The 26763-nt window shown below is 42.1% G+C and overlaps 2 protein-coding genes across 4 annotated transcripts in view; one reads left to right on the top strand and one right to left on the bottom strand.

Annotated features, from left to right (window-relative positions):
• The window catches only part of lrp2a (low density lipoprotein receptor-related protein 2a), a 39343-nt gene extending 15492 nt beyond the window's left edge, over window positions 1-23851 (bottom strand). Inside the window, exons 1-43 of one of the 2 annotated variants that reach the window (XM_026377432.1) lie at window positions 23690-23851; window positions 19468-19575; window positions 18979-19101; window positions 18696-18812; window positions 18171-18281; window positions 17960-18073; window positions 17705-17821; window positions 17024-17167; window positions 16814-16933; window positions 16554-16682; window positions 15941-16110; window positions 14355-14578; window positions 13745-13951; window positions 13427-13629; window positions 13164-13304; window positions 12789-12992; window positions 12042-12234; window positions 11420-11545; window positions 11169-11299; window positions 10888-11025; window positions 10508-10789; window positions 10125-10364; window positions 9698-9817; window positions 9209-9325; window positions 8706-9086; window positions 8375-8389; window positions 7781-8029; window positions 6977-7188; window positions 6692-6876; window positions 6369-6597; window positions 6040-6217; window positions 5727-5855; window positions 4825-4991; window positions 4501-4644; window positions 4196-4305; window positions 3450-3627; window positions 3145-3358; window positions 2801-3040; window positions 2431-2619; window positions 962-1888; window positions 688-853; window positions 448-606; window positions 56-345 (exon numbers count right to left, since the gene is read on the bottom strand). In XM_026377432.1, the coding sequence (XP_026233217.1) occupies window positions 56-345; window positions 448-606; window positions 688-853; window positions 962-1888; window positions 2431-2619; window positions 2801-3040; window positions 3145-3358; window positions 3450-3627; window positions 4196-4305; window positions 4501-4644; window positions 4825-4991; window positions 5727-5855; window positions 6040-6217; window positions 6369-6597; window positions 6692-6876; window positions 6977-7188; window positions 7781-8029; window positions 8375-8389; window positions 8706-9086; window positions 9209-9325; window positions 9698-9817; window positions 10125-10364; window positions 10508-10789; window positions 10888-11025; window positions 11169-11299; window positions 11420-11545; window positions 12042-12234; window positions 12789-12992; window positions 13164-13304; window positions 13427-13629; window positions 13745-13951; window positions 14355-14578; window positions 15941-16110; window positions 16554-16682; window positions 16814-16933; window positions 17024-17167; window positions 17705-17821; window positions 17960-18073; window positions 18171-18281; window positions 18696-18812; window positions 18979-19101; window positions 19468-19575; window positions 23690-23759 (8011 nt within the window). In that variant the 5' untranslated portion in view covers window positions 23760-23851. The remainder of the gene's footprint in view (window positions 1-55; window positions 346-447; window positions 607-687; window positions 854-961; window positions 1889-2430; window positions 2620-2800; window positions 3041-3144; window positions 3359-3449; window positions 3628-4195; window positions 4306-4500; window positions 4645-4824; window positions 4992-5726; window positions 5856-6039; window positions 6218-6368; window positions 6598-6691; window positions 6877-6976; window positions 7189-7780; window positions 8030-8374; window positions 8390-8705; window positions 9087-9208; window positions 9326-9697; window positions 9818-10124; window positions 10365-10507; window positions 10790-10887; window positions 11026-11168; window positions 11300-11419; window positions 11546-12041; window positions 12235-12788; window positions 12993-13163; window positions 13305-13426; window positions 13630-13744; window positions 13952-14354; window positions 14579-15940; window positions 16111-16553; window positions 16683-16813; window positions 16934-17023; window positions 17168-17704; window positions 17822-17959; window positions 18074-18170; window positions 18282-18695; window positions 18813-18978; window positions 19102-19467; window positions 19576-23689) is intronic. The other variant, XM_026377434.1, reaches the window with a different exon arrangement.
• Window positions 23852-24441: 590 nt separating this feature from the next.
• Window positions 24442-26757, top strand: zgc:172182 (coiled-coil domain-containing protein 89). 2 transcript variants are annotated; one of them, XM_026376930.1, is made up of 7 exons: window positions 24442-24604; window positions 25122-25594; window positions 25849-25979; window positions 26062-26198; window positions 26274-26350; window positions 26431-26530; window positions 26629-26757. In XM_026376930.1, exons 1-7 carry the CDS (start codon window positions 24545-24547, stop codon window positions 26713-26715), a joined length of 1065 nt encoding a protein of 354 aa, XP_026232715.1. In that variant the 5' UTR covers window positions 24442-24544; the 3' UTR covers window positions 26716-26757. The 2 variants fall into 2 exon arrangements, with proteins under 2 accessions (XP_026232715.1, XP_026232717.1); XM_026376932.1 differs by having other exon boundaries at window positions 24473-24604; window positions 25163-25594.
• Window positions 26758-26763: the final 6 nt, after the last annotated feature.

Here is a 26763-nt window from a genome sequence, read left to right as displayed (position 1 = left end):
TGGGGTGTTCAACTGTACTGCAGGAATATTACACTAAAGCACAAAGTTCTTGTACCTGGAGAACAGATGTGGCTGCAGCCTCCATTAAACTGCTCACAGGGGCTCTCACACTGCTGTTGCTTCCTTCTGGCCAGAACATGGATGTCCATTGGCCGAGATGGAAGGTTCTGAATCATGACGGTCTGGTCAGAACCATCGTGCTTGTTGGCCCGATAGATACTGCGTGTGTTCCAGTCTGTCCAATAGATGAACTGACCAAACATGGTCATAGCAAAGGGGTAGATGGCAGTGCTAACGATGACCTCCCGATTAGACCCCGTGAGTGAAGATCGCTCAATTTTCTGTCTAATGGCAGAGCACAACAATGTGAATAGCAGTAGTTGGAGAATAACAAGGCACGGTTATAGACAAATGCATTTTCTGATGGTTAAATTTTAATGATCTTACAAGCTGGCATCTGCCCAATACAGTCTTTGTTCTTCATAGTCCAGGGTCAGTCCATTGGGCCACACCAAACTGCTGTTCACAATCTCTGTTCTAAAGTTTCCACCTAAGGTAGCACGCTCAATTTTAGCATGGGTTCCCCAATCTGTCCAATACATGTATCTGGAAAAAAGGAAGGAATTATCCCTCAGGTCAATCCAAAGAACAAAGACAGTGCTGTGTTGTGTACAGGGTAAGTCTTACCCCCTGCAGGGATCCAGCATGATGGCCCTTGGCCTGGACACATGGGCAATAATCGTCCTCTGGGAGCCATCGACAGACATGGAGCTGATGCTCTGGTTAACGTAGTCACTGTAGTAAATCCTTCTGTTTATCCAGTCATATGCAATGCCATCAGGAGCCCCTAGATCTGCCGAAACACACAGACCACACTACCATTAACAGTATCACCAAGAATCGCTAGATCCATACAACAAGTCCCCAGAGCAACAAATTAATGTTATAGTGCAAAATCTACCTGAAGCCACCACTACAGGGGCTGAAGTGGGAGATGACAAGCTGACGTAGCTGATTTTGCTTGCTCCTGCACCTGAGCTCTGAGTAAAGTAGATCCTCCTGTCTGTCAGGTCAAAATCCAGAGCCACCGAGGTACGTGGCACATTGACCACAGGAAAGGGCAACGCATGATCCTCAGGGTCGAGGCGCAGGCTGCGCACTGTGCTCTCAGTCGTGTAGATGACATAATCGTCTCTTGATACTACACAGGTCTTGTTATCTGCCGCAAGATTCCCAAAAGCACAGCTGCATTTCTTGTTCTGGTTGTTAGAACCTGGTAATGCGAAGCAGAAGTGTGCGCAGCCTCCATTGGCCTCAATGCAGGGGTTGTAGTTAAGCTCTTGGGCAGTGGTTGGCTGGGTCCGCTGATCAAAGATGGTAACGTCTCTCAGCATGTTGACATTGTCTCTGATGACAGCAGGCTGCTCTGTGCTGCCGGGCTCTTTGCTTGCCTGAAACACTTTCTTGAGGTTTCTGTCCACCCAAATGATGCTATTCTCAAACACCGTGATGCCATAAGGAGTTGGGTAGCGGCTGCCGTACCTAACTATCTCTGTCTCCCCTCCTTGAGGGTTAACTCGGGCAACCATATCCAAGGAGTCATCTACCCAGTAGACATAGCCAGTTTGCCAGTCCAGAGCGAGACCCCGTGGAGTGATAATGCCTGATGACACTAAAATTGTGCGGTTGGTTCCGTCCAGGAGCGCTCGCTCAATTTTGGGGTTCTGACCATAATCAGCCCAAAACAAGTATCTGTTTCTGGGGTCCACAACTATGTGGCGTGGCATGTCCACCTGGGTCTTCAGCAACACTCTCCGGAACGTCGTGTTCAGGCGGATCACCTCTACATATGTCTCAGTCAGGAAAGCGTTGGTGAAATACAAGTTCCCTACGAACAGAATCCAGAAACTCAGTGTGTAAAGTGGCATCATATACTGTATTTGTAGGTGATGAGAGCATAAGATTATCAATCACATACTGCTAACTGTGAGAAGACACAAATAAAGTAGCTGTACAATTGTTATGCCTTCAATTATTGACATACAACAATAAATAAGTAATAAGCAAACAGGCAAGCCTGCCTGAGGCTCTCTGTGTTTTTACTAAACCAGCTAATTAAATCTTCTGTCCTGTCCCTAGTCTATCTTCAGCCTGAGAACTGTATCACACCACAAGTATAAATTAGCCCAGCTCTTGCTTATTCTCTCAAATTACATTGTTTACATTACATATCATATATAGAGTGTGTGTGGCATTCTGTGATCTGCAATGTGTAAGCATGAGAGACTAATAAATGACATTTAATAAATACTACACATGGATAAAAATATATAGAAAGTCAGAGAACAAATAACGGACATAACGAAGGCAGCTTAGCTTGCCACACTCTGACTTACTAAATTAGTTAAATAAATTAGTTAAATAGCCTACCTGCAGCCCAGTCCACAGCAATGCCTCGTATCCCATTGCGTCCTATTCCAGATGTTACTATGCTACGTAGTCCTGAGCCATCTGGTTTGATCCTCCTGACCCCATTCTGTGTTGACACAGTGCTGCTGAAGTCACACCAGTAGATGAATCCAGAAGCCATGTGTACATCAATGTGCAAAGCATTACGACCTGAAAGAGGTTAATGCAGTCATTAGTGACCATTACTGATAGTTCATATTCATCATAATAACCATAACACAAACGTTTGCTTTATAGAGATTGTGCTCATTACTGCACCTAAACTCAGCTCATTAACATAAGTTAATGAGGATTTAAAAACTTTATTATAAGTAATCTGAGAATCGCTGACCTCTCCCAGCCACAGGCACCATTGCCTCGGAGTGGTCTGCCCCCTCCAGACTGAATCCTCTGATAGCAGACAGAGTGGAGATAACGACATAGGACTGGTAGGGAGCGCAGGTCCTGTTGTTGGCATTGAGTTTAAATCCTGTGGCACATGCACAAGTAAACAGACCCTGCGGCCTGGGCAGGCAGAGCTGCTCACACACTCCCATATTGTTAGTGCAGCCATTGGATATACCAGCAGAGGCTGAGTTTGTAGAGAGAAGACAAATGCAAGAAATAAGTCAAAAAGAGAACAGCGAATGAGAACCGACTATTTGTCACAGTGATTCTGTTCCTTGCGCGACTTACTCTCTCGATAGTGAACCTTCAGAACTCTGAGGCCAGAAATGTTGTCTCGCAGCAGAACCCTGTTGGCACCCGTGGACTTGTCCACGCGCTCTATGACCTCAAAGTCACGGTCGGTGAAGTAGAGGTAGTTTTGATAGACAGCCACACCCCAGGGGTGAGAGAGTCCCGTCACTATGGTGATACGGTTACTCCCATCTGGATCACCACGCTCAATCTGATGAGATTCGATGTTGGACCGTCAAATACAGTGTCTGTATTTTGTACAGTCACCAGGATTAACATGAATTAATATTTTGAAGACCCACCATGCCAGTACTTGTAACAGCCCAGTACAGCTTGTTTTCTTGGATGTCCACAGTGATGAACTCAACGTGATCCAGGTTGTTGGTGAACAGGGTGACAGGGTTTGACCCATCCATGTCTGCAGATGCCACCTTGGCAGGGATACCACTTTCTGTTCCGTGGTCTGTCCAGTAGAGTTTGCTTAAAAGATGTATGAAACTGAATATTAGCATTTGTGTCTCAGATATGTACAACCTACGACTAGATATATATATTTCCTCCGCAGTCTAAGAGCATAGATGGTTGTGAGAGATGCTGTTTGGTCAAACTAAATGTGAGCATTAACCTTGTATTTGCCTGCAGGAAAATACAGTTTTCTAAGATTATAACATAAGGTTAGTTTCCAAAGGTTATTAGTAAACTAGAGTTATATAATCATGTATAAAATGTTTGGTATAAATGTAACCAACAGAGGACATAGTGATACCTGACAATGAAATGATCACAAGGTGTTAGACATGATCAGAGTTCCAAGGTTTTCATATTAAATTACTGCTAAATGGCTAAATATTACTCTAAGTAGGGATAGCTATGAATATTCCTCTTTCTTCCAACTGAAAGTTGCTGGGGTCTGGGAGTGCACTGTGGTATTCAGTAACACCGGTTAAGTTCTCTCTAGAGGCACAACAGATGGCGACGAGGAGGCTATTAGAGCTCAGTAGCTGTGGGGACAACGGACTGTGCCAGGACTGTGTTAAATGGGGCTTACCCACGTGCTGGGTCCACTGCAATGCCAACAGGATAGCCAGCGCCAGTTGGAGAGCCGTTATTTGTGATCAGAGTTTTCCGGTACTGTACCTCCCCTCTCAACTTCAAAACCTGGCCGAGCACAAACACAAGCAGGGGCATTTATTGTACTGCATAGCTGGGCTGTGACAGTTCTTTTATTTGCACCCTAATCCCTGGATTTTGCTATTACAAGTGCAATAACCGAAAGAGATTGACTGAGATACTGCCATGTGAAGCCGGTATTAACAGGGAAAAAAACAAAGGGCAAAGTATTATTTGTCTCACCTCAATAGACTGTGTAGCTGGATTGGTGTAGTACAGGTTCTCTGTTAACCAGTCTAAAGCCAGGCCGACAGGGGTGCCCAGGATAGCTGCCGGAGCAAACTCAGTCCTGTTAGATCCATCTGACTTCACCCTGTGGATCTCACCCTGGTGGATAGATGATGACACATTTTTTTAGGTGGTTTTAAATATACAAATAGTTCATAATGGAGGAAAACTAAATGCTAAACTATACATAAATCATCAGTGTTTGTACAGTATGTCTCCTGTATACCTGATAGTACATGTCTGTAAAACTGTAAATGGTGTCTGTGCCCAGAAACTTACCGGGTGCTCCACCCAGTAGATGGTCTGTTCACTGTCATCAAAGTCAACGTCATAACCATTCCAAAGCCCAGCAATAGGCACCATAGCGTCATTAGTTTTGTCATCTGGGTTCAAGGAAATGCCGTAGATGATGGTGTCTCTCACGACCACCAGGAAAGGATCTTCAACTGCAATTAAAGCAGATAATGAAAAAGTGACTAGAATTACAAAAAATGCTCTTCCTGTAAGGAAACAGAAACAGAAACCAGATTATAGGAAAGTTTGTTTCCTAGACACGGAGCCCGTGGTAACCTAACACTAACATGCGGTGCATAGAGATCCAAACCTAATAGGCCTTTATCTATAAAGAGGATTGATTGGTGAAAGTTGGTTCCACCATCTGATTTGCTTTGTCATCAGAGATTAGAATCAATGAATGGTTGTCGGGCATTTTCATTCTTGGATAATCGGTGGCCTCAGGGGTAGACTGTGTTCTGCTTGGCTTGAATGAGCTGAAACCTGAGATGAGTTAAGCTGTTGACCTAAGAGGTACTCCTAGGACTTTGAATTAAAGGTCCCTTGTCTTGTTAAGACCTTGAAGACACGCTTATATGATTCTTAATATTTATGACTGGAACAGCAGTTTACAAGAGAATCTAAATGGGGGGCTGTTGACAAGTACCTGGATCAATCTATGAGTTTAGTGTTTTCAAAGATCTCTCTTCTTACCAACATTGAGATGGCTGCAAATGAAGTATGCAAGAACCATCATTAAAAATAACAGGTTTGCTTTTACAACAATAAGCATAGCTAAGGCACATACCTCAGGACTACATACACAACATATCTCCTGCATCTGACCTGACTTCCTTTTTCATCAAACTGAGCGATGAGTGTTTTCCTCAGTTTGGCAGGATGCATACCTCTGGTGCAGGTGATTTGGTCTGCTGCCAGTGTCCAGCCTGAGGGGCAGGCACATGAGTAATACCTCGGCCCCACAGCAGAAAGCAGGCAGAGATGAGTACAGGGGCTCCTCAAGCAGTGATTTTCACCTACAATTTGTCAAACAAACGCAGAGTCAAGAAAATAATCTTCACAGAATTAGTCTTAGGTGTATTTAGAAAAAGCAATTGTCCTACTGCCTACAACAATATCAAAATAAAAGAACTACCGAATGAATTCAGGTGGGCAACACAAGCTCATGCAGCAGAAGTTGATTCATTATCTTATCGATACCTGCAGGTTGCCTGGTTGGGTGAACTGCCACCAGACCCATGGGCTGAGGGAGGTTGAACAGCATCACTGTTTGGTTCTCCCCATGCCATTTATGGGCTCGCATCACACGGTTGATGTATCTGTCGGTCCAATACACAAAATCCTCAAAAATGGTAATTGCGTGGGGATGTTGCAGTACCTTTTCATAGAGAGTAGCACAAAAAAAAGGTATCTTATACATACTATTCAATAGGAAATCATGCTCTGTTCAATTTTAGATAACTAAATATGATCTCTACAAGTAATTCAGAAAATGTTTCAGAATAAATTTTGCCTTCACATTAACTCACCAAGTCACTGGCGAGAACTTGCTTTCTGTTGTTCCCGTCATAATCGCAGTAGTCGATGAAATCCAAGTAGGCATCAGCAAAGTACAGTAAACTGTTTGGGTAGTCTATAGTTAGACCATTGGGCCAGTACAGCTTGTTGCTTACAATAACAGTCCTGAATTGTCCATCCATGCTGGCTCTCTCAATGCGGGGATTCCTCCCCCAGTCAGTCCAGAACATCAAGTGAGCACTGCAAAACAAATGGCCTTCTTATAACACCTATTGCTTTAATAATGTAAACCTTCTTAGAACAAATTTGAGCAATTCCTGTAAACGCCACTGACCTTTCTCTGGGGTCGAGCACCATCCCTCGTGGGTTAGTGACATTTGCGCTAATTAATACAGTCCGGTGAGTGCCGTCCAGTTTTGATACTTCAATAGTCTCTAAGATATAGTCAGTCCAGTACAGGTTCCTGCCCACCCAATCCACGGCAAGGCTCTCAGTCACAGTCACTCCGCTGTCAAATATCTGTCCACAACAGACATGTTGTTAGTTAAACATGTTTACTGGTGATCATGTCACTACACGCACACCTCAGATTAATCACATATGAATCATCGAGACTCACCACAGTTCTATCACTGCCGTTTTTGTGAGCACTCCATATTCTGTCCTGGCTGGTATCGGACCAGAAGATACGGTCAGTGACTGAGTCAAAATCTAAGGCCACAATGTTGCGTCCATCTCGAACCAGTGAGCTGATAACATTGGGCTGAGCTGTGATGTCATCTTGCACAATCTGATTTCTGCTAGCCACGAGCAAGAAGGCCTGACGAGAATCTGTAAACGAACGTCAAAACTCTGTTACCTATTTTTCATGTCCATTCTCATGCTAATTAGAGCACTTATCAGTATTTATATGTTTTACGCCAAAACTATACAACAGGACTGTTAAACAGACCCTACTCAAATGGCAATCCATGGGGAATGCACTTCTGTCCACATAGTGACCTATTGTATTGCAAAGCCTTTCAGAGAGTTATCTGTGTGGAAGAGGAGCTCATGTCAGGCACACTCCCCATAAACAACCCTTTGTTGGTGATTATGTCCTAATTACACCAGTCATGGCCAGTGAGTGACATATATGTTATTTGTCTTATCTTAAGAAATCAGAGGAGCTAAGAGAGACAAGGGAGAAGAAAGACTGTGTCAGTCTTCCAGTCTGGGGGCCAAGGCCCCCATTTATAATGGGTCATTCCTGCCCTTCAGCCAGCATAGCGGAGAAATTGCAGATATGTGCAATATCTGTATAGGCAAATCATGCTGAAATTCAAACCACAGGAACACATAATGTGCCTATTTTAACATATTATGTCATTAAAGGTTGTTATTTACATCTCCAACAGGAGAAATATGCTGAATCACTCCTTACCTGAAGCCTTGCAGGTACGCTGGTCCGCTTCAAGAGTGTAACCATCCTGGCAGTGGCAACGGAAAGAGCCTCTTTCATTAAAGCAGTGCTGGCTACAAAGTCCAGGGGGATTACACTCATCTATATCCTGACAGGTTTTAGAGTCATTGCTAAGTTGATAACCCACAGGACATGTACACTGTGCCCCAAATGGTCCTTGGATACAACCGTGGGTGCAACCAGCATTGTTGTCAGAACAACTCTCCTGATCTGAGTTGAAAGCAGAGGAAGCATGTTAAATAGTGAAAAAGGAAATACAATCAAACTGGCAAATTATGTCATTTATATGCATGCTACCCTCTAATGATAAACAAAGTGCTAACTACTTTCATTATGTGTCCTTATAATTGCTATTCTGAGACAGAACTATTTTTTTGTATTCAATTGTACATATTATTCTTACATTTGCCACACAGACACATTCTTTTGGCGAGAAAACCTTCCTTTGATTAGGCTTTGAAAAATCTAGTAACTAAAATTAACTATTAAAAAAGTTAATGGATAAATAAATCAAACATACAGCATGTCTACCAATGATTGGGAATTTGTTCCTACCTGGTAAAGGCTCATCTGAAAGTTGTGAGAAAGGCAAGAAAGGAAAATCACAGATCATTTACAAATTAACACAGGTGAAATCACACACATGCATGATTTTAACAAAGGAATCCAAAGACAAACATTCAACACAAAAATTCAGTGAAGTGAAGTTACTGGTGTTTACAGAACATAAGAAATACAAAAATGTGGAACTAAACAAAGTCAATAGTGAGTTTGATCCTGTTTGACGTGTGGTATGAAAATATAAGCATACTAGCAAACTTGTAATTAAAGAATCACGTCTTTCTGAACATGTCCTACACCAACTAACATTAAACAGCGGACTTACTGCAAAGAGGAGACTCGTCAGCACCATTGGGGCAGTCGGGGGTGTTGTCACACACTGTGGTGAGGTTGATGCACACACTGTGGCCAGGGCACTGCCACTGCCAGCTTGGACATCTAAAAGGCGGAGTGGGACAGTCTCGTTCATCGCTCATGTCCCTGCAGTCATTGTCCCCATCACAAATCCAGCTCTGTAACACACAGTTCCCATTGTCACAACGGAAGAAAGACGAAGGGCAGGTGCGAGGTGGGCACGCGTGGTGCTCATCGCTGCCATCTTCGCAGTCTGGATGACCATCGCACTCCCAGGTAGATGGCACACAGTTCCCGTCTGACTGGCACTGAAACTCAGTCTCGTGGTGACACATCCCTGGTGGTCTGGTAGCTGAAACATGTACATTAGGAAACATGCCAAACAGTATGTTAGTCCACAATGAAAGTTAAAAGATTAGCAAGTCATGCTTCAGTAATAAAACCTATGGCCAAAGGAAGTATTTAAATACATACGACAGCCTTGCTCATCTGAGCGATCGCTGCAGTCGAAGACGCCATCACATCGGTAGAAGGAGTTGATACACTGGTGACCACTGGTGCACTTGAATTCATTCACAGTGCAGTTGTAGACTAAAAAAAATCCAGTTGAGTATGTTAAGACTGATATTCAATATTTCTGCAGTTGGGTACGTATGCTGACCTCCATTGTTGTGCAACACACTTAATGAGATCAATAAACTAAGAGGCTTAGCTAATGCTTGTCGAATTCTGCAGAGCATTCAACTGACCTCCGCGGTTTTTGAGCATGTAAAACAGAGTTTCTGTATGCATGAATGACTAAGCTAATTGATTCTTGATGGGAATGGGCAGATAAAGCCCCAACTTTCCTACAACATTTTATGTCACTAGAGGCTGAAGTAAGTTTACAATTTTAAAGTTATAGAAAAAGAAAATAAATGATCACGATAATGTCTACTGAATGTACTCTAGGAAGGTACTCACTGCATCCCTGCTCATCTGCCCCATCCACACAGTCCCTGTCCCCATCACAGACATAGTTGGGGTCTATACAGCGATGGTCTGGACACTGAAACTGACCTGGGTAGCACGTGTTTTCCAGATCTGGCAACACAAATGTTTAAAGAAAAAGGTGAGCATCAACCTGTGATTTAATCTTGTGGCTATCTCGGCCAATAAATAGAGGTCCTAAAAATTATGCTTACATATTTATCTGATTAATGTGACTATAAAACAGTTGTATCTCTATATTTTTATATCATTGTATTGTTTATAAAAGCTAAGTTAATTTGTCACTTCATCAGAAACCTCTGACACCATGATGTATATGAGAAACGTTTTGACTTGTGTCTGTCTATTTTGTGTTTAGAATCAATCAAAACAAGTTCAAAGTCTCTATAGGGATACTCACTGCAGTCAATTTCATCTGAACCATCCCCACAATCATTATCAGTATCACAAAGCCAGATATGTGGGATGCAACGGTGGTTTGCACAAGTAAACTGATTGGCAGGGCATGTTCCAGGCACCTGCGTTGGGCAGTTGTTCTCATCACTGTTATCAAAACAGTCATTGTGCCCATCACAGCGCCATCCTGTAGGCACACAGTGCTTGTTGGCACATGTGAATGCAGAGGGAGAGCAAGTGGTATCTAAAAAACAAAAAAGAGACAATCTTTGAATCAAAACTGAACTGATTGTACTGAACTAAAAGAAAATGCAGCACATGAAGCACTTTTTAACTCCGGTAAAGTGAGGTCAGTATCATGAACTGAATTCACAAAGAAAGCATTACTGTTAATTCCACAATCGACTTCATCACTGTTGTCATGGCAGTCGTCAACACCATCGCATCTGTAGCTGTTTGGGACACATTTGCCGTTGCCACAGGAGAAGGAGTTGGCTCCGCACTGCAGCGTGGGGGGCTCGTTGGAAGGGTCCTCTACACATGTCCTTTGGTTGGGTGACAGTTTCATGCCATATGGACAGCCACACACCCTCTGTGAGTCTGGGGCTGGAAAACAGAAGTGGCTGCAGTCTCCATTAGGATTTGTCTGCCTGTTGCAGAGGTTGGAACCTGAGAAGGGTAGTGGAGCATAATTACTGACTGACAAATTCAAGCTGCTTTTATGAACGAGTGACCACGTAAGTAGGACAATGAAGAAAGCTACTGACCAATCTGAGAGTTGGAGTTAAAAGACTTGACATGCATGATGTGGCTGATTCCCCTTCTGATAACGAGCATCTCCCCACCGTCAGTCTTGCGCACACGCACAATGCCACCCAGGCGCCAGTCAGTGAAATATGCATAACCTTCATGGGACAGGAGCAGCAGAGCACAGCCTCAGTTACTTTATCCTTCATCACCTCCTGGTAACAGTAATTGCTCTTTTGACATGATCATCATTAAAGCAAGAATGACAAACCACAGTTCAAGCTCAAAGAGACCTTATTACCTTGATAAATGGTGAGACCAAATGGATGGGAGATCTGATTTATACGGTTCAAGGTAAGCCGGTTCGTTCCATCAAAGTTGCTGTGCTCAATTTTGTCAAAGAAGGCGTCCACCCAATATAGACGCATTGAGCTGGGTGAATATTAAAGCAGAGAAACAAGAGTTTCAAGTAAACACAGTCATATAAATATTGTCAGGTGAGGGATCAGGTGAAATGGCCTATTTTGTTGTGCCCTAGGACCTTTAACTAACCTCCAGTCAATAGCCAGGCCATTTGGCCAGCCAAGAGTAGTGTTGACAATAGACATGGCATGTGACCCATCACCCCAAGCTCTCATAATCTTTGCTGGCCGGTACCAGTCAGTCCAAAAAATATACCTGTTAAAAAGAAAACAAAGAATTGATGTCATATTTCATACAAATAAGTACCTACCTCAAACACAACAGCTTTTCTGTTTTCAGCCAACTTGCTCAATACAATGGCGCTGATCACACTAATTTAATCTCAGATGTTAGACACAGAGACCTTACAGCTACCATGGTTACACTGTCTGTAGCTTATATTTTTACACACACATTCCCTGTTGTCATCTTGTAAATTTTAAAATGTACTGATTAAAATTTAGTAATATTAGAACATTAACTCTAAACATGCTAAAAGCTCTCAGACGTTTTGGGCAGCATTATGTTACAGTTAGTTGAAATTCTGTCCTTTACAATAACATAGACAAGACTTTGATGGAAAAGTCTGAATCCTATAAACCTAAAAAAGAGTCCCTGCAATACCTATAAGCCAACATTTGGTAATATATATATATATGGTAAATATTTGCTTGGAATAAAACTAAACACAAATAATTTGACTCTGTTTTACCCAATGAGAGGATGCACAACGATGGCCCTTGGGTTGTTGAGGTTACGTATGATGGCTCTCCTGGACTTATCCGCTATCTTCATTACAGATATGCTCCGGTATCGCGGGTCAGTCCAGTAGAGGTTTTTTGAAATCCAGTCGTAAGCCAGGTCCTCCACTCCATCCACTCTATTGGCTGCCAGCACCTCCCTGCCTGCACAGATCAAAGCAGCCAGACCATCGTTTAACACAGAGATGAAACACATTTAAGTAAATAGGCTGTCAGCTTGCATTTTCCCCATGTAGCCCAGACAGAAAAAAACTAGAGCAGCTCCAAAATAACATCACTGATCAGGGGAGTGTTTTTTTTGTGTGTGTGTGTGATGTGACTGCTTGTGGATTATCATATTAGTAACTACTTTCCACAGCCCAGGTGATACTGCTTTGTAAAATACTCTTGATGAGTTTTAAAATGTAGCTTGATTATATGATCCATTTTCGCTGTCTATACTCCGGTCCATTCCCTCCCCCATAGTACCAGTCGGCCCCATCAGACACTCCCTTAACTCCCTGTATAAGCCTGGTTTAATCATGTGTAGAGCCCCTTGCTAAGAAAGAAATTATCCAAGGGTGTAAGCACAGAGAAAACACTGGAAACATACTGGTGGCTCAATTTCAAACTCTGAAAAGTAGTAGTATTAGTATCCTCGTAGTATTACACTATTGTTATATCTATATTATCTATAATAAAATAACAACAGTGCTCACCTGTCCCATCCACTTTCTGTTTGTAGATAATATCTTTGGCTGTGTCAGAGAAGAAGATAACGTCATCTTCTGCACTGAAATCCACCCCTACAAAGTAGGACGGTGATCCAGTAACGGGCAGGATGATGTCTTCCTGAGAGGAGAGGTTAAAGGGGATCCCTCTCACAGCCAGCTGACTGGAGAAAAGCAGAAACTGCCGCACAGCTGGAGACAGGAAATCAGAAGACATTCACCCTCACAGAAATGTCATATTGAAACAAGGAAGGAAGGCTTAAACGAGTGGAAACCAATGTTGATTGATTATTTACTCAGGTGATCAAACCAGAAAAGAGGGGATTTCTCAAGAAAGTAGTTGTAAGAGAAATGTTTCCTCACCAGAACATCGCTTCCCATCAGGATGAAGGTCGTAGCCTATGCGACACTTGCAGCGATAACCCAATCCTCCATTGTCACTCCTGTGACTCAGAACACATATCTGCTCACATCCACCTCTGTCTACACTGCATGGGTTCGGCACTAGGGACAAAACAAAAAAATCCCAGTAAGTGGCAAACTTCTAAGTACGTGGTACTGTAGCATGAATTGTGAGAACTGTAAACTGGATTAATGCCACTCTGGCTCACTTCGGGGGGGCTTACCATGTGGCTGTTTCAGCTGGTGTATCACTGATACTCCATATGGGGTCTGAGTCGTACTGTAGACCACTTGAGGACTGCTGTCAGTGAACTTGTTGGCTTTCATCACAGCCAATCTGGTCCAGTCCGTGAAATAGACATTGTGCTCAAACAAGCTGATGCCAAATGGGTGCGGGATCACATTACCTCCGTGTACTACAGTTTTTCTATTGAACAGGGTTGAGACATGATTTATGTTAATATAAAAAATACACACACGAGTCATTCTACATGTAATCAAAAGACGTTTTATTTTTAAAGAATAACAGATGGTATATTTACCTGTGAAGGCCATCATATGTTGCAGTTTCAATGTAGTCATAGCGACTGTCGACCCAGTAGATGCGTTTGGCCTCAATGTCCAGTGTGACCCCAGCCGGCCAGCCGAGTTTGGTCCTAACGATACCATAACGGTTGGTGCCATCCATGAAGGCTCGTTCCAGACCTGGTTGTCCATTGAGTGCCTCCCAGTCTGAGAAGAACATATACCTGTGAAAGGAGGGGAAATGTTTACTCTGACACTTTCTCTTAGGTGGGGCTCGCAGTGCATGAGGCCAATACACAGAAATAATGCTACACAGTGACAGTGTCCAAAGCATCACATTGTGTCTCCAAACGGGTGGCTGTGCAGCTCACCAAAAAGCTATACATTATTATACAATAAGCAATTTATCTTTCGCCATCTGTCTTTCTTCCCCCCTTGAACTATACTATTGGATTACAATGAGGGTCATCACTTACATTGCTTGTCACTAATCCACCCGGGGCAATCTGCTAATCTGACACACACACACCCCCATTATTCCAAGCCAATGAAGCACAACAGATACTGTATGTGGGGACTGGGCATGGGTGGATGGGTGAATAGATGGAAACTGGGAAATATACTCACCCTACAGTGGGGTCCACCGCCAATCCTCTAGGGTTTCCAAGGTTTTCAGTGATGAGCGTGACCCGGTTACTTCCATCAAAGTCCACCATGTCAATCCTGTTGACACTGGCCTCCACCACATACAGTTTATTGTTAACCCAATCCACCGCCAAGTTCTCAGGGTAGTCAACTGATACATTTAAAACCACCTGTAGGTTGGAGCCATCCATGGCCACAGAAAACACCTGGAGACAAAAGACACCATTGTTGTCAGGAAATCAGCCCTTAGGTGGTCAAAAATATTAAAAGTACATTTATTAAGTCTTGAAATGATATTCACATGCATGTAGGTAGATTGAAGGTGCAGCTGTTCACTGCAATTGTCCACACAAGGGTACAATTACAGCAACCACGTAGAAATCCCTTCCAAAACACATTTCAAGATAAGTGACAGGAGATAATATCCATAATCCAGATTCTGATAAACCAAGTGGGTGTCTTTAAAAAAAATATTCTTCTGTACACCATTCTCTCTTTCTGCTTCAGTGAACGGTCCTTCTTTACATTGTTACAGAACCTAGATTGTGTTATTATGAACACAAGAAATAAAAAAGTATAGTAATAGAAATCTATTTTTTACAAGAGTGGCGATTAAGAGTAGTCTGAGACAGTCAACAGCTGTCACAGGCATGAACATAACAGTAATTTATAAGTAAGTAAGTAAGAATAGACAGACAGTTGTAATATCTGTTTGCGGTATAGACGGTACAGTCATTTTCTGAACCTGTCACTCTACTGATGCCACTAGTTTTTCAAACTAAAAGCATTGGCACCATTAAACTAGTGAAGGGTGTACTGTTCTTAGCAGCTCTGCTTCTACTGAAACAAGATCCAGACGTCTAAAAAGCAGGATTTTCAACTGACCTGTTTAAAGAGAAACTGAAGATGTGGAAATTGCTTGGTAGTTTAACCTTTACGGCTGCATTCACATGCCCTGTTTGTGCTCTGCCTACTTTTAATCTGACATGCTGCCATGGAGGTGGCTGTTATACACAGATGCCCAGTCTTAGTCTTTCAGCCCAGTGGCTGCAGTTCAAAACAATGGAGAAGCCAAGAAATAAGCTGAACCACAACTTTTTAGCTGACCAAAGAATGCATATAGACAGACAGTGGCACTGAAAACAAATACACCAAGATTACTCTGAACAAGATCGAGTTACAAAAATTGCTACCTGGTATGTGAACATCATACCAGCCTATCAGACAAGTTTCAAGATTAGACCATTTGGATTCCATTCCACATCTGCTTCCCCTTCATTATGACCCAGCCGCAAAGGAGCCAACAGCTATCCCATTATTATAGTATCAACATTGCTGATATTTTACAGGATAACTGAAAGAATTCAATCCTGGTGAGCTCTAGTCTAACGCAAGTATTTACTCACACAAGAAACTCATCTACTCTGGTCTACTGGTCTTTTCCCCCATAAAATTGACCTGGCATCAGGGGGGAGCAATGCCCAACCAAAATAGTAGTAGACTTTATTTTGCTAGTTTATTTAGCAGCAGACTAAATAAAACATGTGGAATGTGGAAATAAAAAATACCTTATTCTGAATGGTATCAGTCCAGAAGACCATTTGAAGATTATAGTGAAAGTCCACTCCGACTGCTACCCCTCTGTTCTGCGAATGAACCAAAGTCTGCAGACTGTTGCCATGGATGTCACCTATTAGCAGGTCTCTTCCATTGGAAAATATCAAGGAAGGACTTCCAGCTGCACGTAAACAAAATATTTAAAAAATTACAAAACCCAACAGAAAGAAATGTTCAGGTTAAACCAAAGCCAGATCAGTTTCATACATACTCAGCTAAAAGATTGAAGGTGGAAGGTGAATGTAGCACATTATTTCAGATTCGTAACTCAGGCTAAGAAGGGTAAAATACTTTCCAGTCACTGTCATTACACCCTTCTTTCACCAAAGCTAAAAGCAGAGATCAGCCCCTCAGTCAACCCTCTATGTTCGACAAAGGCGAGGGACTAACTAAAACAATATTTAACACGCAACGCTGAGCACAGCCATTCAGCAGAGCAGCCACAGGGAATGGCAAACAGGAAAGGGGTGTTTACTGATGCTCATTTGGATAAATCATTCCTACATTTAAAATGTGAACACACTGTATGTTAAACCGCTGAGTCGGAGAGGAAATGACACTCACTTGAGATGTCAGCTCTACAGTGTCTGTGCTGCTCCAGGGTGTAGCCCTCTCGACAGCTGCAGCGGTGAGAGCCTATGCGGTCCTCACACAGCTGGTCACACACGCCCCACATGGAGCAGTCGTCAAAGTCTTCAGCATTAAAAACAAAACCACAGCAGGTAAAGATTAAACTCTATATAAAACTGCTTTCTTTAAATTTGTGTACATGAAGGAAAAATCTCAACTGCAGAGCTGGGTTGCAGTAAATAAAGTGTTTATACCTATACATGAGCGGCTGTTGTTGCTGTTGACAATGTATCCAGAAGGACAAGAACAGACTCCTCCTTCAGGAGAAGCATGACAGTGATGCTCACAGCTCAGAGAGGCACATTTCCAGATACCTGACCAATAGAGAAACAGAACTGTGATTAAAAAACCTCACTTGCACATTTTTGGTGATACTAGGTGTTTTAAGCAGTGTTGGTACTAACTGCAGTTGTGACCAGCAGTGACGTTGGTTTCATCCTCTCCTTCAGGACAGTGAGGGGTCCCATCACAAAGGTGATCCATGGGGATACACTTGCCAGAGGATGGACAGGGCCATTCACCTGGGTAACACTCCCGTGGCACATTATCTGCAAAACAAAACCAATTCATCATCTTGTGGAGAAAACAAAACAAAAGAGTCTTAAACAGCTCACACCATTGAGAATAAAAAGCTATTCTGTGTGTGAGGTGTGTTTTAGATTCAGTCTCAACAGGAATGTGGAGCTGATCTCAAGAAAACTGTGACTAGGACTGGCACTTTAAATCTATGCAAAGGAGTGGAGCTTGGGGAGGGAGGGGGGGGGGTCACATGGGGGCTCAGAGGGCTTCTGCAGTTCATCCTCTAAAAACACACACTCTTCACAGCCATGTGGAGGAATTCAAAAGCCCTTTGCGCGATCTTGTGCTACAAAGAGGCATTTAAACAGCACACTTGAAAAAGCACAGGCATAGCATCTTGCTAGATCAAACCAACCTTGGAGATTGAACCTGCATCAGGTTCACATGGAGACTTCCAATTATAACCAATTCTTTGTTCCTTAACTACCCAAATGTCTAATGGTACTGGTCCTAAGAGTAAAGGTTTCCAACTACTACTAGATGGTTTCCAACTACTGCATCCATACCGCAGCCTTTTTCATCAGCGTTGTCCTCACAATCGTCCTCTCCATCACAAACCCAGACTTGGTGGATACAGCGCCCACTAGGACAGGTGAAGTAGTTCCCTCTGCATGTAGGATATGCTGTAGATGGAATTCAAAGTGTAAATACACATAAAAGTTAGGAGTTTGTTTATCTTGTTATCTCTAGTTGAAATAGTAGTAATGGTAATAGGATTAGACCAGAGAAAAGGAGAGACTAGAGAGACTAATGATGCATACTGCAGTTGAGTTCATCACTTCGATCCCCACAGTCATCGTCATGGTCACAGACGTAGCGTTGAGGTACACACACTCCATTGTGACACTGAAATAGGCCTGCGTTGCAGTGCTGTGCTAAAGAAGACACAACAAATGTAGAAGTATTTTTTCCACTGTTTCTTCGCAGCCCAAGTGAGGAAATGTATGTTTGTAAAATTGACTGGCATCTTACTGCAATTTGCCTCATCTGAGCCGTCGCGGCAGTCAAGTATCTGGTCACATTGCTGTGTCCGGTTGTAGCAGGCCCCATTAGCACACCTCAGCTGTGTACACTCGGGGTAATCTAAAAGATTAAATCATCATCAGGGCAACGCTATGCACTCAGATCAGCGTGAGAACCGTGGCCTTTTTAGCCTTTACAATGTGAAAAACTCACAAAAAGTGAATGGGAAGGGTAGAAGATTAAAATTTAACGGCACTACCACAACAACAGCAGTTGCCACAGCATCCTTTATGCAATTGTGAGATTACCACAGTGTGTAGTGCTGTAAGTCTACCATGTCGGCACAATAATGGCATAGCAGCTGAACTTCAGCTTGACTAATCCACCAAGGAATCTGCAATCAACCTCTGACAACAAGAAGCATATTGTGGCCCATTCTGTCAGTCAGCGAGACTCTTAATCTTAACAAATTGATTAAAATGCCACAGGAACCTGAGATAAAAAAAAAAGGAAACCACCCTGGAAAAGACTTACGGCAGTTTCTCTCATCCGATCCATCTGAGCAGTCCGCCAGATGGTCACATCGGTATTCTCCTGGGATGCATGCCCCGTTAGTGCAGCTGAACTGACCACTGGTGCACGTCCTTCCAGCTGGGGACAGATGGGGCGAGAGAGCAACACAGAGTTAGAAACACCTTCAAAGGTTTAAGCCAGATATTTCTGGAATCGATTGGGAATTTGAGCTATTCAGTTAATGTGAAGGCGAGTTAGAACAGCGATCGAGTGCATCGTATTTTCTATGCAAAAATGAACTCACGACAGTGTTGCCTCTCGTCTGAGCCGTCCTCACAGTCTTCTTCATCATCGCACACCCACACATCTGGGATACACTCACCGTCACTCAAGCATTGGAAGTGACTGTCATCACATGTTACCTGAGCTGTGGGAATATACACAGAGCCTTACATTGTAAACAGATGAATAAAATACAGTAGTAGAGAGTTACTATGTGCTTTTTTTTTCCTGAGCAATACTTCAGTACAACTGTTATTTACCTGTTTCATTTTATTACTGTGCTCCACAGAAAAAAATAAATTAATACAAGTTATGGATGCCCTGTTATGGATTATACTGAAGAGGAATCATTTTACTTTTGATATTTTAGTCATATTTTGTTATAATATTGTTATTTAACTTAAGTAACATATTTTACACTGGAATTTAAAGGATCTTTGGATAAACATCTCTCTCACATAAACACTCAAGCACGGTATTTTAAAATACGGTGTAATGTGATGTAACTCACGGCAGTCGCGTTCATCAGAGTCATCCACACAGTCGGATGTCCCATCGCAGTGCCATTCACCTGGTATACATCGGCCTGTCCCACAGCGGAACTGCCCCACTTCACATCCTACACACAAATACAGATACACAAATAGCACAATTCATTATTGGATATCAAGCCTTTTTAACATGCTACTAAAACTGTATCTACAGTTATCTTTTTCCATAATTGTTTTTGCCAAAACTTGTTAAAGATAATTGATCCATATATTAAAACATGGCACATATGGAGGGAAGAGATCCTTCTTACATCTTAAGAATTGACAAGCACTGGGGAGAAGCGTGCCAGCCATCCCCCCTGAACAGTTACACAGCCTTCATCACACTCATCCTAAGCGTCCTTTTGATGTTCTCACTGAGTGGCATCTGTAGAGATAAGGTACCACCACTCTAGCTTCCCTGACATTTTCCAGGAGAGATTGATTCAGGCAGCATAGCTCAGTGGCAGAGCACTCCATCAGAGCCGTCCAAATAGGAATGTGTAATTCTGATTGTCTCTCCGACACCCAGATTTACTGTGCATGCTGTTCCTGTCCAGTCTGAAACGTAATTGGAATAAATAGTGGTACTGGCTGGTACCGCAACCGTTTCCACACAAATTCTTCATGAGAGGAGCTGTGACGTGGTGATTGGTGGTGCACACTTAAAGCTGGTGGTCTATCTCTGTCCTAGATGGCAATTTGGAAACATTTTTCCTTCTTGATCAAATAGCTCCCTACGCTTTAAAAACTAACCTCCTGCCACAATAGTAGGCTAACATAAAATCACATGTAGCCTCAGCCCATTGATATAGCTTTGAAAATGCCTCAAATGAGGCAAACTAGCTCAAACTAGCATAGCTATTAAATATCCCATCGCTGTTGTAAGCCCATGATCACAAAGTTTCAAATACAGAAAAATAATATATTAAAACAGAACATATTAAAATTAAAAATGATGTATTAAATAATCACATATAATATGAAGTTACAATATATAATAAAGAAACAAAATAATACAAATAAGCCATATAAATGAATAAAATAATCCAATAAACAAAAATCTGCTTTGGAAGAGATCAAGATGGTAAAGAGCTAAAGAGCCATACATTCAGATCTAGGTTGACAACTTAAAACCACGTAAGGAGAAACCAATCTGCTGGAGGCTTTCAAATGCAGCCAGTGTGTCCTGACAGTATTACTTCTGGGAAAGGTGACAGACACACTGAAGCCGAACCTTTCAACAGCACTATCTTGTGCGAGGGGAATCTGCACTCTGAATCTGAAAAGAATGTGTTGTGTTTGGTAACGTTCTCTTAATCCTTAAATGTGTATGTTGCAATTTGGCGATTTTTAGTAACTATATTAAACGGCAGGATGAATGGGGATGAGATGCAGTCTTGATGACGCATGCTTATTTATTTGTCTTTTAGTTGAGTGTTTCTGCCTAATTTGATGTTTTCCTTTCCTTTCTCCCTGCCTTTGTCTTATGTAATTAGCAAGTTAAACCCACAGCAGGAGAGAGCACCACACTACCCAGGCAGGAAGATAAGGGCGTCCTACTATTGCCCAACAAAGAGGAGCAGTAAAAGAATTTTCATTAGAATGAATCCCACCAAACGCCTTAAACCCCACTGTGAAATGACAATGGCACAAAGGAGGTGCCAGAAGGGATGTGGACTCATAACTGGAAGTGTCACCCTAAAAAGAAATTTTGGAGATAAGATAGTGGAAATGAGAGTGTGAGGCTTACTTCCTGCGATAAGGTAAAACAAAAGTGGAACATAAGCTCCCCTCTCATGGCCGTGCATTATGAAAACACCTGTTTACTACCACCAAAACATCTCTTTCCAGTCACGTGGGGGGGCCTGAAAGATCTCTTCAAGTTTTTATCAATACCGTCTTGTTTTGGCGCAGCCCTCAGTCAGTGTGTGTGCAGAAAAGTGGAGAAAACGGCTGCTGGCAGCATGAAATGCTGGACCTGTCCATGCTGTCAGGGCGAAGTGCTGCTGCCTATTTCATATGGAAATCAATGCAACAGAATGCAGTCAATTGCCAAACAACTGACTTTGGCTCTTACTGCTACACACAAAACAGTGAAAAACGGAGGGGCTTTGGCAGGAGCATGGCAGCAAAGGGAAGGAATAAATGGAGTGAGGAATAAAGGCTCGGTCAGATAAGCACTGAGGAATATTTACGCGATTTTTTGGTACGTTCGCCTTACAATGCATGAATGCAAAGAATCATAAACTAAATTGTCACAATACAATGACACAGACAACTTATTTTTCCTCAGCACAGTGAGTCACCAACTTTTGGTTAGAGGCTAAACTTCATCCTTAATGTTTGTAACCAAGATTAAGGAAGCTACAGAGGGGGGGAAAGGATTTGCTCTCGATTGTGCCAACTGTGTTCCTGTTTCTAACGCAGTGTTAGTGTTGCACAAGGATTTAGGCTGCTACACCGGAAAGAAACCGGCATGCGTGAGGTTTAACGTGCACATGCTCTTGAAATGCCAACGTCTGTAAACCGGCAAACCGAAAAATTGGTTTGATCAAATTTATATAAGCAGCTCCGCACTGGATGAAAACAATAGCAGACATTTAATTGAACATGTTGTTTTTTATTATGCTGTTGCATTTTCCTTATGTGAAATTTAAGAAAGTGGTAATAATTGGGTACACCTTTGATGTTCTTACACTGCAACATGTTCTTCAGATTTCTTCAGGCCAAGGATTAATAGATAAATCAACTCTAAAGTTCACTGACAAAAGATGTCTGGATCAGCGAAAATGGCAAAAGCTAGTTAAAAAACCAGCAGCATGTAATCCCCTCAAACTGTCACATTAGTTATAAATGCCAGTGTAAGCATTCTGCAGCAGTATCAAGGTTGAGGCTGGATAATGTGTTACAGAAGGTCGTGAAAGAAACAATTATCAAACTAAAATGTTTGTGGAAGGATCAGGCAGATGTAAAAGACCTGCTATTAATATTATAATTTTTTTTTTTTTTTGCAGTGTTCACAGTACCCATATGAAAATAGCATCTTTATTAAAACGTCGGGTTAAAGATAAATAATAAACATTGCACGCTCTATTTAAGCAGCCCCCCTTACAGCCCCTCAATCACAACAAATCTGTGTTAATTATCAACACTGACATGCTGACAACGTTTGGTGAGATACCGTGGTTTTAGTTAATCATTTTGTGCACTTCAGCCACCATCAGCAAATTTCACCCGCAAGTACTGAAAATGCTGTGATGCAAAGGAAATGATGTGATTTCTTTTTTTTTCCAAATGCCACAGTCTCAGTATCAACTTGGTTATATTGTCTATCGGAGCATGTAGCATTCACCTTTTCTGTTTTTGTGTGTCTCTTATCCAAATCACTCAGTTAGGTGCTGCTTTTTTATTTTTTTTCCTTCTCCTTATGTAGAAATGGTTCCACTCTGCAGCAGCTGCAGTGTAATTAGTTGCTTGATTCACACTAAGGAGCTTACATACTAAGGGTTGAGCAAAAAGAAAGCAGATTACAATTTGAGAAGTAGGATCTAGCTGTGCTACAAACACAGGAGGCAAACACAACACTGTCATGTATTCATCGCGCTATCTGAGCGTTGTGTCTCGCATTAGGAAACAAGGCTCTTCCCCTTGAGTCGTGATCAAGTGCGAGTCAGTGGTTTGCAGCGTAAAATCTGATCCACTGAATGAGATTTGGACCAGCAGCTCTGAGTCCTCGCAGATTGTAAGTCACATGCTCTTTTCTGTTACCTAGCAACAGCAAAGCTCAGGCAAAAGTTCCTCAAGAGAACTTCCAATCTGTCTGAGGAAGGCTTTGTGCTCAACCTTTAAAGTAATACTATGTGGTAAAACGTCCACCTCTGCAGCCAGGATTACTGCACCTAGTGGCCACAGCAAAGTTACTGGAACATACAGGGTATCTGTGTTAAACTGTGGCTTTTTGAATGTTCAGCAAAGTGTATTTCATCCAGTGTCCAGTGGATTTATTCTCATTGATTCTCATTAAAGTGTGAGTTGTCCTGGATGATTTTTGCTATTTTCATTCTGGACTGGCACAATAACTGGTTTGTTTTGACTGAGCAACAAGTGCACTGGGTGAATCACCCCCCCCCCAGCACAAGAGCTCTCTCAGTGAATCATCAAGTAGAAGTAAAAAACAAAACACACACACACACAACTTACCTTGAGAGTGGCACCATCTAACACTGAACAGGAAGACGAGAAAGAGTTGAAGTAGCAGTGCTCTCCACATTCTGGCTGGTCCGTCCAGCTCCGCTGTGCAGATGGAGGAGCAGCAGGGACTGGAACTGGGATGCTGTTGCTTTCCTCGGCTCCGTCTTTCTTGGCCCGCTAGTTGATGAGAAGGGGCGTGCACAAAGGCCAGGACAGCCGCTCCCCCAACCCAGCCTCGGCCCTCCGAATAAATCCCTCCAGCCCCGGAATCTGCATAATGCCATGCAGGTCCGACTTGTCCCGTAGGGCCGGTGATCACTCACAGCGGGCCGTGTTTTATTATTTGCTGCACACACTCTATGTCTAAGATCTCTCTGGGGAGAAATAACGACAAAAATATAAAACTATTAAAGGCTTTAAATGAGGTCGATTTACAGGCCAAATTCACTATCACCTAATGTTATTTGAGGTCTATTGGGGATAATACCGTTTCAGACATAACAGCTGTATCTCAAAACAAAAGGGACACAAGGGCCAATGCTACATAAAAAGTATTAGAGTATAAGGCATCAAAGTGAGCCATGATTGCAGCAGCAGCAGTAGGGACCTGGTCTCTGGATCTGATCGGACGCACTCTCACAGTAAAACTGATGAGAAGCTCGACAGCGCCGCCCCGCGGCCGAGCACCGGAAACTGCGTCTCTCCTGCCGCTGCCGCCAAAACAAACAGGGTTGTTGCTAGTAGCAACGGAGCAACTGGGATTCTGGCACAGTTTCGTACGAAAGGTTGAATTAAACATTGAGTAAAACAAAACAAAACAAACAAAAAAAACACCGGTCTGTCAGTTCTCTGCGTTTGTTAATCATGGCAGCTCCACAGAGAAATGTAGAAAACTTAATGAAGGTGGAGGACAACATAGCAGAGGTAAGTTAAAAGTTACAGACAACGGTAAATCTGTGATAAGTCAGTTAGCTGCTAGCTACTCTTCAACTACTAGCGGCTAACTAGCTAAGTTAGCTTTAGTCAACCCGCTAGTTAAGTTAGCTGTTTACTTTCTATCACATAGTCTTAAATACATGTAAAAGGTTTTAAAACTCTTTAAAATGTATTTAAAGTTGAAAGCGAGCCAGCTGAATTAGTAAGGTAATGCTAGTTAAAAATATAAAAAGTAATGCAAGTTACACTACGGTTGTGTTGTAAAAGTTTTATACTGTCCCGAAAGTGAAGCCAAATATTTCTTATTAGCTCATATTAGCTTGCTGTACATACATTATCTTGTAAATTGCAATATATTACAGAAATGACCAAACAAAACTTTTTAGGTAATGTTAAAAGTCAGTGTCAGGCCCATCTCAGATTCTAGCCCAGCATTGCATAAGAAACTGTAACAGGTGTCTGGCTGTGACATATTTTAACACAAGGCACGTTTTCCTCTCTCCAGCATGTGGAGAGTATTCAGAGCTCACTGGAGAAACTTCTCAGTTTTTCTGCAGACGAAACGACAGAGATAGAGATGCTGCGATCCAGGATCAATGAACAGTCCACTTTGATCAGCATCCTGAAACACAGAGCAGATGAGCTGCTTGTTCGATATCAAGCCCTGCAAACAATCAATTCAGATCTGGAGGACAGAGCAACAGATTACCAGGAAGAACTGGATTGCGAAAGAAAGAAAGCCGAGATTTTGGAAAAAAGATTCATGGATTTAGCTGCCAACAATCAAGCAATTATTGCTTTCATGGAGGAATACAAAAATGAGAATGTCCAGTTAAAGGTGGAAAACAAACAGCTCCAGGCGGAAAATGATAGTCTTTTCTGCCAAAAATTACAAGATAAAGAAACAGTTGTTCAAAACCTAATGCAAGAAGTCCAGCAGCTGAGAGACCAATACACAATTAAAGAAAATGAATATCGGTAAGTACAAAGATCAGGATCAAATAATAATAGTCCTGAAACATCATAGATTGAATAAAAGAAACTTTGATAATATTTTTTTTCCACTACAGTAGACTAAGAATTAATGTTGGAGCAATTTAAAGACTTAATTTTAGGCTCTGGCTTTTTAAAATGTGTTTACCTTGTATAATAATTGGAAAATAAATATAATTATGTAATATTTTCATTTGAACTGTGAACTATGATAATGGTATATTTTGCATCTATTTAAGGAAAACATTAGCTGGATACCAGGCAAAACTTTTGGAACAAGCAACTCAACATAAAGCCACAGAGGCATCCCTACTTGATCAATTGCATGAAGCTCAGCAGCAGGAAAAGGATGCTACACAGATGTGTAAAGGTCAGTGGTCAACCTTTCATGACTTTCTCAAGTTCTCTAAATACAAGCGCCTGTAAACATGCTGCCTTATTACCATGATCAGGACTGAAGCTGAACCTACAAAATGCTGAAAATGAACATGCTTTGAAGGAGCTCGACATGAGAGAAAGCTTATTGAACCTCACCAAAGAAAAGGACAAATTATTATCTCTGTCTATGGAACGAGGGCAAGCAATACAGGTAATTGAATATTTAGCTCAAAACAAAATAAACCCATCACTTCAAGTCTTGAACAAAAAGATTTCTTATATGCAGGAGAAACAAGAGGAAATCCTGCAGCTGGAGACAAAATTGAAAGAAGAAAAGCACGCCAGGGCCAAAGCAGAAGATAGGTACAAACATCTAAAATGCTTCCAAGGCTTTGGTGTCTATGACAAATAATGTCCTTAAAGTGTCCCTGTCCTGGCTTCAGGTTTGAACAGGAAGCAGAATCTGTTAATGCAGATGTAAAAGTGAAGTCTCTTCGGTCTGCTCTTGATGAATCAATAACAAAATATGAGGAGCTAATGAAGGTTTGCTGAAATCTGCAGTATGCAAATTTGTAAGAGACAGTCACCCACATAAAGTTGAGAGAATGCTCAACATAGACTCTTTTCTATTTCTTTTACAGGATTTTGAAGCCCTGAAAAAGCATAGTGCCAGCCTCCTTAAGCAGGAAAGGGAGTTAAATATGAAACTTCGTCACATGATAGGCTGAACTTGTAACTTTGTTTCTAATAAACACAAATACTTTTTGCCTGACAGT

This window comes from Anabas testudineus, chromosome 21 (genome assembly GCF_900324465.2).
Source record: "Anabas testudineus chromosome 21, fAnaTes1.2, whole genome shotgun sequence".
NCBI lineage: Eukaryota > Metazoa > Chordata > Actinopteri > Anabantiformes > Anabantidae > Anabas > Anabas testudineus.
Note: the sequence above shows the minus strand (reverse complement) of the source record. Positions and strands in the feature narration are given on the sequence as shown.